Source organism: Lagopus leucura, unplaced genomic scaffold, assembly GCF_019238085.1.
Source record: "Lagopus leucura isolate 7727_CA_CO unplaced genomic scaffold, USGS_WTPT01 Super-Scaffold_100028, whole genome shotgun sequence".
Taxonomy (NCBI): domain Eukaryota; kingdom Metazoa; phylum Chordata; class Aves; order Galliformes; family Phasianidae; genus Lagopus; species Lagopus leucura.
In genome coordinates, this window is record NW_024962279.1 from 7,330,699 (window position 1) to 7,345,333 (window position 14,635).

At 45.5% G+C, this 14,635-nt stretch overlaps 1 protein-coding gene across 1 annotated transcript in view; it reads left to right on the plus strand.

Annotated features, from left to right (window-relative positions):
- The window catches only part of GRM7 (glutamate metabotropic receptor 7), a 220,544-nt gene that overhangs the window by 157,787 nt on the left and 48,122 nt on the right, over positions 1–14,635 (plus strand). Inside the window, exon 8 of the mRNA XM_042880865.1 lies at positions 10,410–11,345. Within this exon, the coding sequence (XP_042736799.1) occupies positions 10,410–11,345 (936 nt within the window). The remainder of the gene's footprint in view (positions 1–10,409; positions 11,346–14,635) is intronic.

The following is a 14,635-nucleotide window of genomic DNA, read 5'->3' on the forward strand; positions in this document are numbered from 1 at the left end:
TAGGTAGTTCAGCAGCGTTAAGCAGTGCAGAAGTTGGAACATGACTACTACCTGAATAGAGCCTTTGTGTGCAGAGTCAGAAGGCCAGCGGCTGGGCAATTCCTTGCTCTTTTTATAATCTCCTCCAGCAATAAGTGATTTATCACTGCAGTCTTTCTAACCAAGTGCTTAGGAGATGAATCGTATTGATAATCATCAATAGTGTTCCATAAACATGTATACTACATGAATCTAACTGCACATAAATCCTGTCTCGTGTTCTGTGGTGCAAAGGAAACCACTCTGTGCTTATTAATAAACTCCCTCATCCTTGGGGAAGTAGCTGTGCTGTGTTATTTTCTTCACTGTGGGTTCAGTGCAGTGATTTAGAGGAGAGGGAAGACGGGCAGAAAACAACCAAGTAACATCCGTGCCCCTCGGTGTCTCTGGATGTACAGGAGCAGGGATCTGGCCCTGGCCTCAGGGCGGTGATAGGGTCACAGAGCCACTTCCACACTGGGGTTCTTTTTTTCCCCACAGGCATAGTAGGTAATTTTATTATCAGCTGTTCAACGCCTATTCAGCTACTTCTGCTCAGACCGATCTATTTAAATGCCACCAGCATCTCTGTTACAGAATTTGAAAATAAATGTTATAAACAGAGATCTGACAGAATAGAAAGAATAGCGAGATGTCTGATCTTCTGGCAGGAGACCTCCATGTGTCCCTATTTTTAGGGAAATATCCTGAACAGCAGCTGGATCCCAGCAGCTCTTCAGTGACATTCAGTGTTCAGCGGTATTCCTGGAGCTTACTTGCCATACTTGGAAGTCACAAAGACTATATATATATGTGAAACTATATATATATATGTATATCTATACATATGTATGTATATGTATATATAAATGTATATATATGCATGTATTTTTTTTTAAGTAGAAGTTTATTCTGTGGCTTGCACTTTCCATTTGAATTTGTACTACCTATAAGTAGGAAGGCAATAGTTAAATCTTGCACCTCGCTTTGAAAACTAACTCAGACTTGGGGTTAAAGATATGAAATGTCATTTCTTGTTCATTATTGACCCATTTTGCTTAGGTGGTAATGTATGCTGCATGAGCTGCACTACCTTAGGCAAAGTGAAATGAATTAAGCTATATCAGCTTTTGGTAACTGTGAGCATTAGTGTAATTTTTCCAGGTCTGAGAATGTCACAAGGTAAAATGTTTGTAAGGACATAAATGCTCAGAGAAACCAGACTGAGAGAGTACCTCAAATATCTTTTCAAAGGTAATGCAAAAAATAAGGTAAGGAACTGATACAAGCTAGGAAGGACAGAAAGTGTATCAGGCAACTTACTGGCTTCAGAATTTGCCTCATCTTGTGTTCTCCTAAACGTCCAGGAGCCAATAGGCAACCAGACCTGCTCTGAGAGCGAGTAAGGTAAGAAATAGATAAAAAAATAATGAAGTTGCACTTTAAAATAGGTGATGTATTTGTTCTCCTACACATCACAACTTCGGACTGCCGGCTCGCTCACAGGAGCTGTGTGATGGGACTCGAGATGGTCTATGGGATCCACTCAGAGGCCTGGGAAGGATTAAATCCAGGGTCATCCGGGGAAGCTTCCAGCTCCTGTTTTGTCTTTTTGCCAAGTATTTTAGGGTATTGCATTAACAGACAGGGGAAGGATTGGTGTCATGCTGTTCTTGTTGCCCCGAGCACAATCCAGCTGTGTTTTGCAAAGCGAAATGCTGAGACCATGCAGATGTGGGTACCGAGGATAGCAGAACAGAATTATGATGGTTTTCTTTAGAGGGAAGGAAGAGATTCCGTACAGGGTTTTCAAGAGGCTCTGCCCACGCCAGGACTGTGTGAATGGCCATTAGAATTTCCAATGATTAAGCAAATTATAAAGGTTCTCAAAGGAGTCCATGCAGTGAGTGTGTCAAAAATAATCATTTTGAAATGTCCCTGGATACCAACTTACATAGAAAATCGATGTGGTTTGCAGGAAGAGTACAATATTGGGTATATAGTGTGCATTGCAATGTCTCAGGCTAATCATTTGTATGGCAGGCAATAACAGCCCCGAATAGAGCTGAGAAATGCCTTTTGTTTGCACTTAAAAGAGGCTTTCCCTAAAGTTTATTTGTTTTGTTTCACTGTTTGTTTGCTGCTTCTCCCACTGATTTGAAAATGTACTTTTAATATGAAATTGCTGCAGTAGATGATTCCCATGGAACAACCTTGCTTACTTGTTAATTGCATCTTTTAATGATATGGAGGGTGTGTATTTGACCATTAAATGTGGCTTCTGAGCATCCAGCTCCCAATAGCAGCTAGAAATGTTGCCTATAATGAGGCATTTTGTTCCACTCTTGCGCTGTCTGTCTTTCAGACAGACTGGTGAAACAAAATCAGCAGTATGGACTTCCACTTCCCTTGGCAAAAGCCAAAGCTTGGATGACTTTTCTCTCAGAAATATGACTGGAAAAAGCAGCACAGGCTGTTCTCTGCTAGTTGGGATGCTTCTGGAGCCGTAATGCATTTCTGTATTCCTGGGGAGGAGAGGGAAGGAAGAGTGTCTGTGCTGCAAAGGGTGCCCAGCGGTGGCATATTGAGGGTGCTCAGCAGGAGGGCATGAGAAGTTGCTCCCCATCGCTGTGCTCACTTTTCAGAGAGGTGAAAAGGGTACAGTGGGGAGAAAAATGCATTGTGTTGGTTATTTCTGATGAAGTCTGCAAAAGTGCACTGAGGCACAAAATTCCTTAACTTGCCATGGTTAGTGTAGGAAATAAAGCTCTGAAGTGGGCTGCCTTGGTGGAAGAGTGGCCTCCATGTGGAGGATAATTAGTCCCATTAGCCAGCCCTAATTGTCTGTACCATCTACAGTGGTTGGGACCAGCTGACCAAGTGTAGCCCAAGCAAGAAAATTTAGTAGCATTAATAATACTGCAGCAACCTAATTATAGGGCCTAAAGGAGTGAGGTGCTGAGTATCACTTGGAATTTTGTGGTTCTTTCATCTTGCTTCCCCAGCCTGTGTGCCATTATGCCATGCTCACTAGCCATGACGAGGAAATTACCGACAATTGATGCTGATCCTTTAAAAGGGGAAGACCAGGACCAAATAATTTGACTAGCACATACTGGTCTTTGAATCAGCTTGGAAATTAGTAGGATAAATAAACTGAAGCATTTTGAGTTGGCAGGCACTTCAAGATAAATGCTATCCAAATTACACACCTGCCATTTGGTACATCTCTAGTTATTACCCTTTCCATTTTGAAAGTAATATATCAGATTTGGCAGATGTGTTTCTTTTTCGCAACCATAAATAACAGAAAAAGAAGTTATTAGCTCATAAGCAGAGATAAATAAGCATCGAGGGATAATCCTTTTCTCAAAACCTGGGTAAGGTCAACTCATGGCCGTACTATGAAAAATAGCTCTGAAAATGAGTTCTGGGGAGAAAAATCACAATTCCTGACTTTGCTTCTAGGTGCCCTTGTCATCTCATATTGTTATTTGGGACTTGAACTTGAAAATTTCTGAGCATTATGAACGTATTAGAGCAGAACATTTCATTTCAACTGTTCACTTAGATACTGAGCAATTACTTTGACCCAGTATCAAGCTGTTTCTTAGGTGGTTTGGTGCTTTGGATTGGGGGATTTTTGTCATCCTGCGCAATGAATCCCTTTAGTCTTCATTTCCAGGACAGCCATGGAGCAAGCGCAGAGCTTCAAATACCCAGGGAAGGTCTGTTTGAGTCCTTGGGCATGTAGAAAGCTGCACGTGCTGCTGCCTTGGCTTTCATCTTGCTCTGCTATGCCCTCATTACACTGGATGCAGAGCTTCCTCCATGCTATTTAGCACGTGCTGCTGCGTTCACTGCTGCTTAGAGATGTTGGGGTGGAAGCAGCAGGGGGGTTGTGGGACCATTTCAGCCCTCTTTGTCAGGAGCCAGGTGTGAGGTTCCCTTATCTAATTACTTATTGCATACCTCATGACTTCTAAGTTTCATATTTTTATTCTAATGGCAGCGTGGGTATATTTGAAAGAAGACACATGCCATCGTGTCTGACCGTCCCAGAAAGCAGACAAAAGCAGAACTCTGTGATTGAAGGCTACTTTGCTAAGACCATTTCCTGCCCGGCTGTAAAATACTGAGCAGTTTCTCTTATATGAGTCCGTAACTGGGCCACCTCGCTTTGAGATGAAACCTTTCATCTCTGTTTCACACCATGGTGCATACGAGTGCTGCACTGCATGGAGGTGCTGCGGGGCGGCCGCACATGGCTCCGGCTCCAGCTGCGCTTTGAGGGCTGTGACACTAAAGGACAAGTTAGCTTATGCCAGAGGCATAAAATGCTTATAATAGTCCAGGCTACTATGCTCATAACCTGCTTTCATTGTCCCAGTTAGGTGCCAGACAAGCTGTAAATTGCTCCTTTAATTAAGCAGCGTTTTATCTCCTTGTAACGCGACCACAGAAACATCAGGAGCTGGCAGAAGTGTGGGCTGCCAGCAGTGGGACAACTGGGCTCTTTTTAGGCTGACATCTGTGGGTTGTGAGTTGTGCCAGGGATGCTTCACTGAGCCCTGCTGGTGGCCAGCCCGCCCTGCTCCCAGTCCTGTCCACTGAACCAGCCTTTAAATGGGCTGTCCCACAGATGCTCTCAAGATACGTGATGCGGGGTTAAACGTTGGTCCAGTTTCAGTAACAGGGAGACTCAGAATTGCAGATTGTCTGTGGTCCATGCAGTTTCAATGAGTAGCTGAACTGAAATGGTGTATTTTGTCATGATCCCCACACCACGTTGGTTAAATCCCTTCCTTCTTTCCTTCCCCCCGTCCCCAAACTCCAAGAGTACAAGCTTTTAGAGTGTTAGCACTTCTTACAATGCAATCTATGCCTGATGGCTGTTCCTTCTGGGCATCCTGGGGGTAACTGCTGGTGATTTCAAGTTGATTTATGGTATAATTAAACACCAATCCATCACTTCCTCACTGAAGCAAAGCTCCAATTGATATCAGTGGGAGCATCACTTGATTAAGGCACTTAGGAGTGGTCACACAGTGAGCCATTGTCTTCCTGTATGAAGTGAAATCTGATGTATAAATATCCCCATAATGCCTTGCAGTAGGTTTTCTTCCCTTTTTTTCCCTAGATGCCTTTACAGCTCTTTAGAAAGATCAGATAATTTGTCAGCAGTTTGCTCTACAGTTAGTTGTAGTAGGGAATGAAGAAAAGCTTTGGAAACCAAATTTTCCCCTAAAAGTTTCTGATATTGGTTGAGTGACCACAATGTGAGGACAGTGGACAGCAGGGGCTGGTTTTGTTAATCTTTGAATGACCGTGTTAGGCTCTGATGTCTAAGTGTGGCACTGTTGCTCCCCCCATGGAAGCTGTTATTTTCTGCATGTAAAATATTAAAGGCACCATGAGCTTATTTCTATTCTGTGAAGTAGGGAAGAAGACCATTGGCCTCGAGTCTGCTCTGAGAGGGCTGGCAATGGAGCACGCTGGGGACACAATGCTGAGCACAGCACGAAGGACAGCAAAAGTCTGTGTTGGTCCGAGCAATGGGCTTGGTGCTGATTACAGAAACTAATTGTGAGCCACTTCAGGATGACAAATTCCCTCAGATTACTTCAAGAAGATAGATTTGCTCTAACTTACCAACTTAAATAGATAACTACTGCTTATTATAAATGCACATTTGGAAGTATGTGTTCTATTTTAATTTGAAAAGTTATGCAGGGGCTGCAGGATGAATTCTGAAGATGCATGGCCCATCCCATCCCATTACCGAGAAGACAACAGGAAGCCGTAGTCTGATATAAAAGCATTAAAATAATTAATTTTCAGCTTTATTGTGTGTCAACAGGAATATATAATGAGCATTCTTGCAAAAACTGTAGATTAAGCGTTTCTCTCTGAATCAGTGCTGTGCTGAAATTGTCCTTGATTTAATGTAGAACAAATAGGCTTTGGATCTCATTACCGTTGTTACTCATTGCAGCGGTGTCCAGTGCTATCGGGGCAGGTGAGATGGGTGGAAAATGGCTGCAAATATTAAAGTAAACAAGCAGTATGATGAGAAGAGGAAGATGCATCATGTTTCCGTGCGGGTTAAGAACTGGTTGTTGTGAGATCATCAAAAAACAGTTACAGCATAGAGCCCGGGGATCTCAGCCCGGTGGGCTCGGAGCTCAGTGTGGGTTCAGCAGCAGGGCACGGTGTGTGAGCTGAAGGAGCTGTGCTGACTGCACACAACTGCCAGGTTTTGGCTGCAAGCCTGCGAGCAGTGATGAGTTTCCACTGCCTTTGGTTTGAACACTGATTTACTCGTCACATAAACGATGACTAAATGATAGGTGTGGCTGTGCCCACGGCCTCCCTGGCACAAAGCAGGCAGCGGTAGGAGAGACCAGAGCAGGACACACACAGCGACTGTTAACTCCTGCTTTAAGAGGAGAATACTTGGATGGATTTCAGATGGGTATCTCAGCACGGTGGGAAAACTGAAGTGCTGGTGCTGCTCCTCCAAAGCTGGATTCATTTTGGAACCCAGCAGCAGGGCAGCGCCAGGGCTGTTAGGAGCCCCAGCCACAGGGACGGACGGGGTGGTGGGGAGCAGCCCCTCCTGCAGGGCTGGGTGCCACTGCCCCCAGGGGATGGAGCTGAAGGGAAAAGTTACAGCAGTGGGTGAAATGCAGTGTTGGTGGTCTGGGTGAGCCGTCGTGGTAGATCTGTGTCTTTCCCTGGTTGTTTGGCTTATCGCTGCTGTAATCTATTTAAGGGATTTTAGTTGATATTTTGCAGGAAGCTTTGTTGACTGTGTGTTGTTGGCATTCTTAGCTTAAAACTGTTATCACGTTAAAGCCCTGGATTGAAAAACTAATTACAAGACATTAATAGCTAAGCCCGAAGAGCTAAGTCATGCAAATATTGCTATCTGGGAAGTTGAATGTGCAAAAACTGTTTGAACTCTGACTTAGTGACAGGAGCCTGAAAGCACTCTGTGAGATAGCAATAAATCTGAGCGCAATCCTCTGCAATAGTTTCCTAATATGTCCACGAAATTAATGGCAGTGCCGTTATAAACATCCTATTGGGGAAAGTAGCTATTTTTCCTGAGAAGGTTAATTATCAGTAACGTAATTATTTTTGTACTGCCTTCTATTTTAATCAAACATTGCATGAAACAATTTGGTTCAGAACAAATAGCTCATTACAGAAATGTTTGTGGTGCTGAGAAAAGAAGCAGCGATGTTTAAATTACAGACATATATCGAGTTACTTTATTCATTAAAATGAACAATTATGCTAGGCCTTATGATACAGGCTAAGCATTTCTTGCTAATGTTTGTTCTGTGGTGAGCATGATGAGAATTAACGCTGGGGCCGGATCCCATGGCACCGAGGTGTTCATGGAGCGGGCAGTGAGCTGTGGGCTCTGCTGCTGGGTGCTGGGTGCTCGCTGCCCAGAGCCACGTGCAGCCTCACCTGTGGGATCCAGCATCTGGAAATGAACCCAGGAGGTGAAACACGTGGTGGTGTGCAGCCTTCAGGGAGCATCCGGTGCCACGGCAGCACGGGGCAGCGTGGAGGAGCACAAGGCACGGTGCATTGCCAGCATTAGGAACGCTAATTGGCAAGGCCCTGACGAAGTGCCTGTCCTCCCAGTTCTCATCTGCCATCCGGATTCTGAGCAGTTGCAGATCAAGTGCCAGTCTTGGAAGGGAAGGCTGAAGGCAGGACTGGCACTGTGCTGAGGTGGCTGAGGGAGGAAGCAAAGACCAGAAGTGCTTGCTTTCATATGGACTGCTTAAAAATACTGCTTTTATCTGAGCCTAACAGCAGCAAATCCCATGGTTTGCTGGTATTAGTTAGATTGTATTGAAGGAAATGCTCTGCTGTTTTGTTCTGTTGACAGTCCTATTACAGTAATAGTGGACAAAAATTATTCTTGTGGTCCTGATCCTGAAACTCTGAACTTTGCAAAATCTGTAAGTCGTTTCCAGCTCAGATAGGCAAGAAGTATTGGGAAAAGTGCCATTAAATAGAAGCATGCTTATAGGTTTAAGTAAATAAAAGAAGGAACTGAATGTAACAGTTCCTCAACACAGTAGAATTTTTTTCTAGATTCAGGTTCTCAAAAGCCTATTTACAGAAACTGCAGTAAAGGATGGGAAGAGGAGAACAGAATAATGTACGTTGGGTACAGCCATCAGCTCCCAGGGCTCCCGATGTACAGCTGAACAGTTTGTTGCTTTTGTTTACACTTCTGAAAGCAGTAATGAAGCTCTAATTTATTACAAAGACGTGAAATGCTTCAAAAATACTCTTTATGTGTGTGGGGGGGGAGAGCATCTCCACTTTGGATCGGATTCTCCGCTCCCAGCGCCTGCCTCGGTGGCAGGTGGCTTATCTGACAGCAGTTTTCATTATTGATTTTCTAGCCAGAAGCAACAGAGCACCGTGAGCCTTTCAGAGGGCAGCGATACAGAGTTATCGTGGTGTGGTCCCAGCAGACCAGAAAAGAACTTTCCATAATTTTGCCCGATCTCCTGTTTATCTCCTCACACCAGTATCTGTGCAGAATGAGATTCCTTCGGGCTGTCCCCGCTATCTGGCAATGCACGGGATACTTCTGAGAATATGGAAATTCTCTGGGTCTGAAGGCGTAGGGGGATGTGATGATGCATTAATAACTCTGTGGCTCTCTGAGGTATGTAGAAAATTGGTGAGAACCCTTTCATCACTGCAGCCTGGGTCAAACTGCACGCGTGTAGATGCTTTCCTCATTTCATATCAATGCGTGCTGTAAAACCAGCACCAAGTACGTTCTGTGTTTAGTAGCTGTAATAGCAAATGGGAGCTCCAGCCTGGGCTGGCGTGCCACTCTGTAGCTGTACCAGCAGTGGTAAGGAGTAGTTGCCGTGCCTCAGCTTCCATCTTTCTAGGAAGGTGAGGTAGAAGGCAGTGATAAGGAGGAATTGTTCTTCAGCTTCTGTGAGCTGCAAGCCTTCAGCTCAGTGCGATGGTAGGGAAGAGTTCCCGGGTCTTGTTTTCTTTCAGAATAAGCAGTGAACATTGAAGGTTAATGAAGTTTCTTGAGCAGGGGCAGACCTCTCAAACATCTGTTATTGAGGGATTATTTCTGTAGCGTTGGCTGCAGACTCTCAGTAGTATAATATTTGAGCAGTCTGTGGCTTTGATGTTTTTCAAGCATATGAAACAAAGTTGGTACAGGGTCTATTTTGAATTAAATTAGGAGGGTGCACCTTAATCCTTCAGTTTAAGACATCCTAACCCCAGTCTTCCTGCGCACATCAATAATCACAGACAGCTGATTCCAGCAGCTCACCTTAAAATCCCTCAGTTGTAGGAAATATTGGAGCGTGTAAACATTGAAGAACCTAAATTATTAGCTGCAATGTTGTTTTAGTTAGGCTTACGTTTGCCCCAGCAGATCAGGTGGTGCATCAGGAAAAGCTGTGCACACACACATGTGCTGCAGGTTGAGGAGTCTCTGAAGTTCTGCTGTGTGGCTGAGCTGCATCTGGTGCCGTGAGTCGGTGCTGGGTGTCAGGACCTCCCCGTGGTCCCAGACTGGGTTATTGCAGAGGAGCTCCAGTGCTGAACCTCCCAGGTTCTAAGCAGCTGGTCAATCTGGAGTATTTTGGAATGATTGGTGACTCAAATTTTGTGCAGTATTTTGAGTTAAACTTGGATTTTAGGATTCTTCAGATTTAGGATCCTTTGGACTACAGAACAAATGAGGTGTTCCATTTACTTAATGCAGTCGTTGATAATTTGCATTCCCAGAAGCATGCCTGGTATTTCAGAAGCCGGACGTGACTTTGAAATGAAATATTATCTAATTACAGCGTTTTTCACTGATGACTGTTTTCTTTGTACCTCGTAGTTCTTACGCAGCTCTCATTACAGATCTCACCACATTCCCACCAATTCCAGCCCCTAGGTACGTTTCCACCTTGCTCAAAGTGTTCCCCTGTAGCAGTAGTTCCAGGAGGGGGGAACACTTCCTGTGGTCTTAGTGAGGAGCTCCAGGCTCTGGGTGCATGAAAGGCAGTCTCGCAGTGTGGCTGCTGCCTTCCCATAAGCCAAATCAAGTGCTCTCACTGATTTTCATGCAGCAAAAAGGGTTTTCACACTGCTGTTTTGTCTGGTGCTGTGTCATTCTACACAAATTTATTACTAAGAAACGTGAAAAATGGCTGTAGTAAATAGTCTTGGGTTACAGTCCCGCGTGAAGGCGCTGGTGTGCAGTCTGGAAAAGCACAGTCGACCACATGTGATGTTTTCCATTTGTTTGTTGCAGCGTGCTGCCCCGTGGTCCGGCGGTAACACCCACATAACAGCCTCCTTCTGCTTCACATGTCTCCTAGATCGACGACATGCAGTGGGGTAGAGGAGTGCGAGAAGTCCCGTCCTCGGTCTGCAGCCTGCCTTGCAAGCCGGGAGAGAGGAAGAAGATGGTGAAGGGGATGCCGTGCTGCTGGCACTGCGAGCTGTGCGATGGGTACCAGTACCAGGCCGACGAGGTCACCTGCCTGCTGTGCTCCTACAACGAGCGGCCCAACGAGAACCGCACCGGCTGCCGCTCCATCCCCATCGTCAAGCTGGAGTGGCACTCGCCCTGGGCCGTGATCCCCGTCTTCTTGGCCATGCTCGGGATTATCGCCACCATTTTTGTCATGGCGACCTTCATTCGCTACAACGATACCCCCATCGTCCGGGCCTCGGGGCGGGAGCTCAGCTACGTCCTGCTGACGGGGATCTTCCTCTGCTACATCATCACCTTCCTGATGATCGCCAAGCCAAACGTAGCCGTGTGCTCCTTCCGGCGCATCTTCCTGGGGCTGGGGATGTGCATCAGCTACGCAGCCCTGCTGACTAAAACAAACCGCATCTACCGCATATTTGAGCAGGGCAAAAAGTCAGTGACAGCACCCAGGCTTATCAGCCCCACGTCGCAGCTGGCGATCACGTCGAGTTTGATATCTGTGCAGCTTCTAGGTGTCTTTATTTGGTTTGCAGTTGACCCACCCAACATCATTATAGATTATGATGAGCAGAAAACTATGAACCCTGATCAAGCCAGAGGAGTTCTCAAATGTGACATAACGGATCTACAAATCATTTGTTCCTTGGGTTATAGCATTCTTCTAATGGTTACATGTACTGTGTATGCCATCAAGACTCGGGGTGTCCCAGAGAATTTTAATGAAGCTAAACCCATTGGATTCACTATGTACACTACCTGTATAGTATGGCTTGCCTTCATTCCAATATTTTTTGGCACTGCCCAGTCAGCTGAAAAGGTAGGTGAAAATGAGCTCACGGGCGTCTGTTAGAAAAGCTTTCATTACAGCTATAAATTGTATGCTGATGTCCAGCTTTACAAAGATTTCCAAATGAGCTTTCCAGTTAGCTTGTTACAGAGACATGCAACATACAGCACTATTTTCCTTCTCCCGTTAGTTGGTGGGATCTTCATTTGATAAACTGGCAAATGATCAATGGCAATTGTATTAGCCACTCTTTTTATTGTTGCATCTATTTCAGTTGTCCCTTTTCAGTAGAATAAGTGGGAATTAGCTGTCATATCGTTCGTTCATAAAAGGAGATCTCTTAACTAAGTCATTTCAAATACAAGATGTAAGAAAATAATGTTAAAAAATGATTAAGAGATGTCTGTGCTTCTAGAGGTCAGTGCTGAATTCAATGCATAGTTGTCTGATGCGTGCTCAGCTCTGTTAACAGCAGCTTCAGGGCTTATTTACACCACAGGGTAAAGAGTCTGTCCTGAGCTCCAGCTGCATCTCGAAGGGCGGTGATTTCTGCTGGAAAGGAGTGCTGCCACATCTCAGGTATTTCAAACCCTACTGCTCTCCTTGTCAAGGGTGAGATAAGGAACAACACGGGCAGCTTTCAACCCAGCTGGGTCTGTGTGTAGCTTTGGTCTGATGCAGCAAGCACAGAGCAGCTCTTGTGCTGCTTGCCTGGGAGCGTGTCAAGCCTGCAGGTGACCGAGATGGTGGCTTTGAGCTGTCTGCAAAGATTTAAGTGTGTGATAGAAAGACTGGAAGAATGTCAAAGGCTGCTGCTGGAATTAGGAAGCGTTTGGCAGCAAAATCTTAAGTTTACCATGAGTTCACCTATAGAGCTGAATTACCCTGTACTGCTTTGAAAGTGAAAGATTCTTGCACGAATTCAGGTAGGACAGCAAAAGATGTTATTAATCTGATTTCACGCCGAGAGCAGATGATGCCAGCAGAGCAAACAGCCTTGCAGCCTGTGTCAGTGCAGCTCTGCAGAACTGGTGCCTGTGAGGAGGGCAGAGGTCCATTTCCACAATGCGTGCAAACACAGCTGGGGCTGTGACTGCAGTTCTGCCCTCAGTGTGACTTCACCTGTGCGACGAGCAGCTCACAACACACGTGGCTGCACTTGGGTGTCATCCCCAGAGATGCTCCCTGGTGTGTGGGCACCGAGTGTGGCTGTGGCAAATCTAAGCCATGAGCCAGCTGTGCCAGTTCTCCTCCCCAGCTAGAGAGGCCTTCATGCTTACGCTGAGCAATGCACAGTGGCTTTGCTTCTTGGCTCTCTTTTCTGTCTCTTTTTCTTACTCTCTTTTTTCTTCTTATTTTTTGGCAGGGCAGGGGGTGTTGTACTTTTTTTGTGATTGCTAGTGATTTTCTGTCAGATATTTTCTCTGGAAAATATTGGGCATGATCTTAGCCACGCAAGTCTTTGCTGAAATGGAAATTGTACATGTTGAAAATCTCATGCAGCCCAATCTTTTAAGCTGAGAAATGGTGTTATATATAACACCATGCTTTTCATTGTATGGATTTGTTTTATTTTATCAATAAATACAACTATAATATTGTTTGGTAGGAAGCATATTAAATATACCTCTCTTGTTCAGTGCAAGTTAAAAAAAAAAAAAAAAAAAAAGACTAAAACATGCTGCAAGTATTTCATCAAAGGCAAATAATTCCATTAGCAGAGAGAAAGAAGCGACCAGGGCTGAGGAAGGGCCAGTGCTGCAGGCTGGATATAAAACCTACGGGATATATGGGAGGTGGTATATTGGAAAAGCAGATTCACAGCTTGCATTTACTCAGACTTTCAGTCTGCCCTTAGCCTTCAGAACTGCCCTGCTCAGCTGTGATGTCAGGAAATCAGGTTTCCTTGGTGCCACAGCCTGCTGCTGGGTGCAGCCCACGGTCCCTGTGAGCTGCTGCTGATCCTTGCATGGTGGTTGTGCCCCATGTTCCTGCCTGCCTGCTGCTCTGTTGCTCTCTGGGTTTTGGATCATGTTTTAGGGTGCGTTCTTCTTTTAGTGTGCTTTCCTGTCGCTATTGGTATGTATTCCAAAATGCTGCTGTGGCCTTTGCTGGAGGATGGAGGAACCGTGTCATGTTTTCACTCAGAGCCTTTCTTGGATACCAAACACTGAGCATGGAGCCAGTTGGTCCCTCCCATTGCCCAGTATTGAGCAGCTCCCAGTGGAGGCTCGGGGGCCTTGGGGCTGAGGGTGGTGCCCACCCATCCTTGTGTGTCTTGCTCCTACAGAGAGGGCCCATGCTGCCAAATGCTGCTGCTGTGCTCCTGGACAATTGTTTTTGACAATAAAACTATGTTCAATCCTCAGTGGATGTGTGGGCATCTTACCAGAAGCAAAGTGGCCTCAAAAAGCTGTTAAACCAATTACAGAAGCCCTAGCTCTGCAGCAGAGTCAATACAGAGCAGCACTTGAAAAGAGCACGTGCTGCTCGGTGAGGTCAGGTGGAGCACAGCTCGATCAATGCTCCGAACTGAGCCAAAATCTTGGAGCACAGATGAGAGAGAATGGTGGGAGGGAGCCCTCGGGCTTGTGCTCCCCTCTGCCCTGAGGCTCTGGGTAGGTCAGCAGTGCCTGCTCCTACCATTGCCTTCTCCTGCCTTTCCGGGCCCCATGGTGGTGGGGTCACCGTGTGGGGCTGCATGGCCGTGCTCCGTCCCCACAGGGCAGACTGCAGGGCACACATCTGAGATCGCTGGGTCTCACGGATCTTTCATTTCCCTTTATGTGTTGGACCGTTTTCAGGTTTTTACAGGCAATGTGGTAAAACAGCAGTATGGCAGCATGCGATGCGCTCTGATGCATCTGGAAGCATCCATTCGCAGGTGGTGCTGGTAGCTGCTTTTTTATTATTATGACTCTCTCTTAAAGTAAATATTTTTAAGACTTGCACAGCAAGGATTACCAGAGGCTAAGCTTTCATGGCAAAAATACAAAGAAAAATACAGTGAAGGGAAAAACCATCTGTAGTTAAATCAATGTGATAGAGAGTTCTTAAAATACCGTCTTGCTGTCTCTGTACATAAAAGTCAGTTTATTGTTAAGAAAACAATACCTTTCAGCACTTGTTTAGTACCATTTTACTTCTTCCATGTAATGCTGTTGATGCTAGGAGGAGTTAACAGGGCAGGAGGAATTGTTGGAGGCTGTGTCAGAAATAGCTGGGCGTGGGGTTGGGGCTCTTTTCTCACCACCTCGTTCTCCATTTCTTCTCACCATGTTCAGCCCTGGTTATGAAAGTCTGAGATCACAAGCTATTTT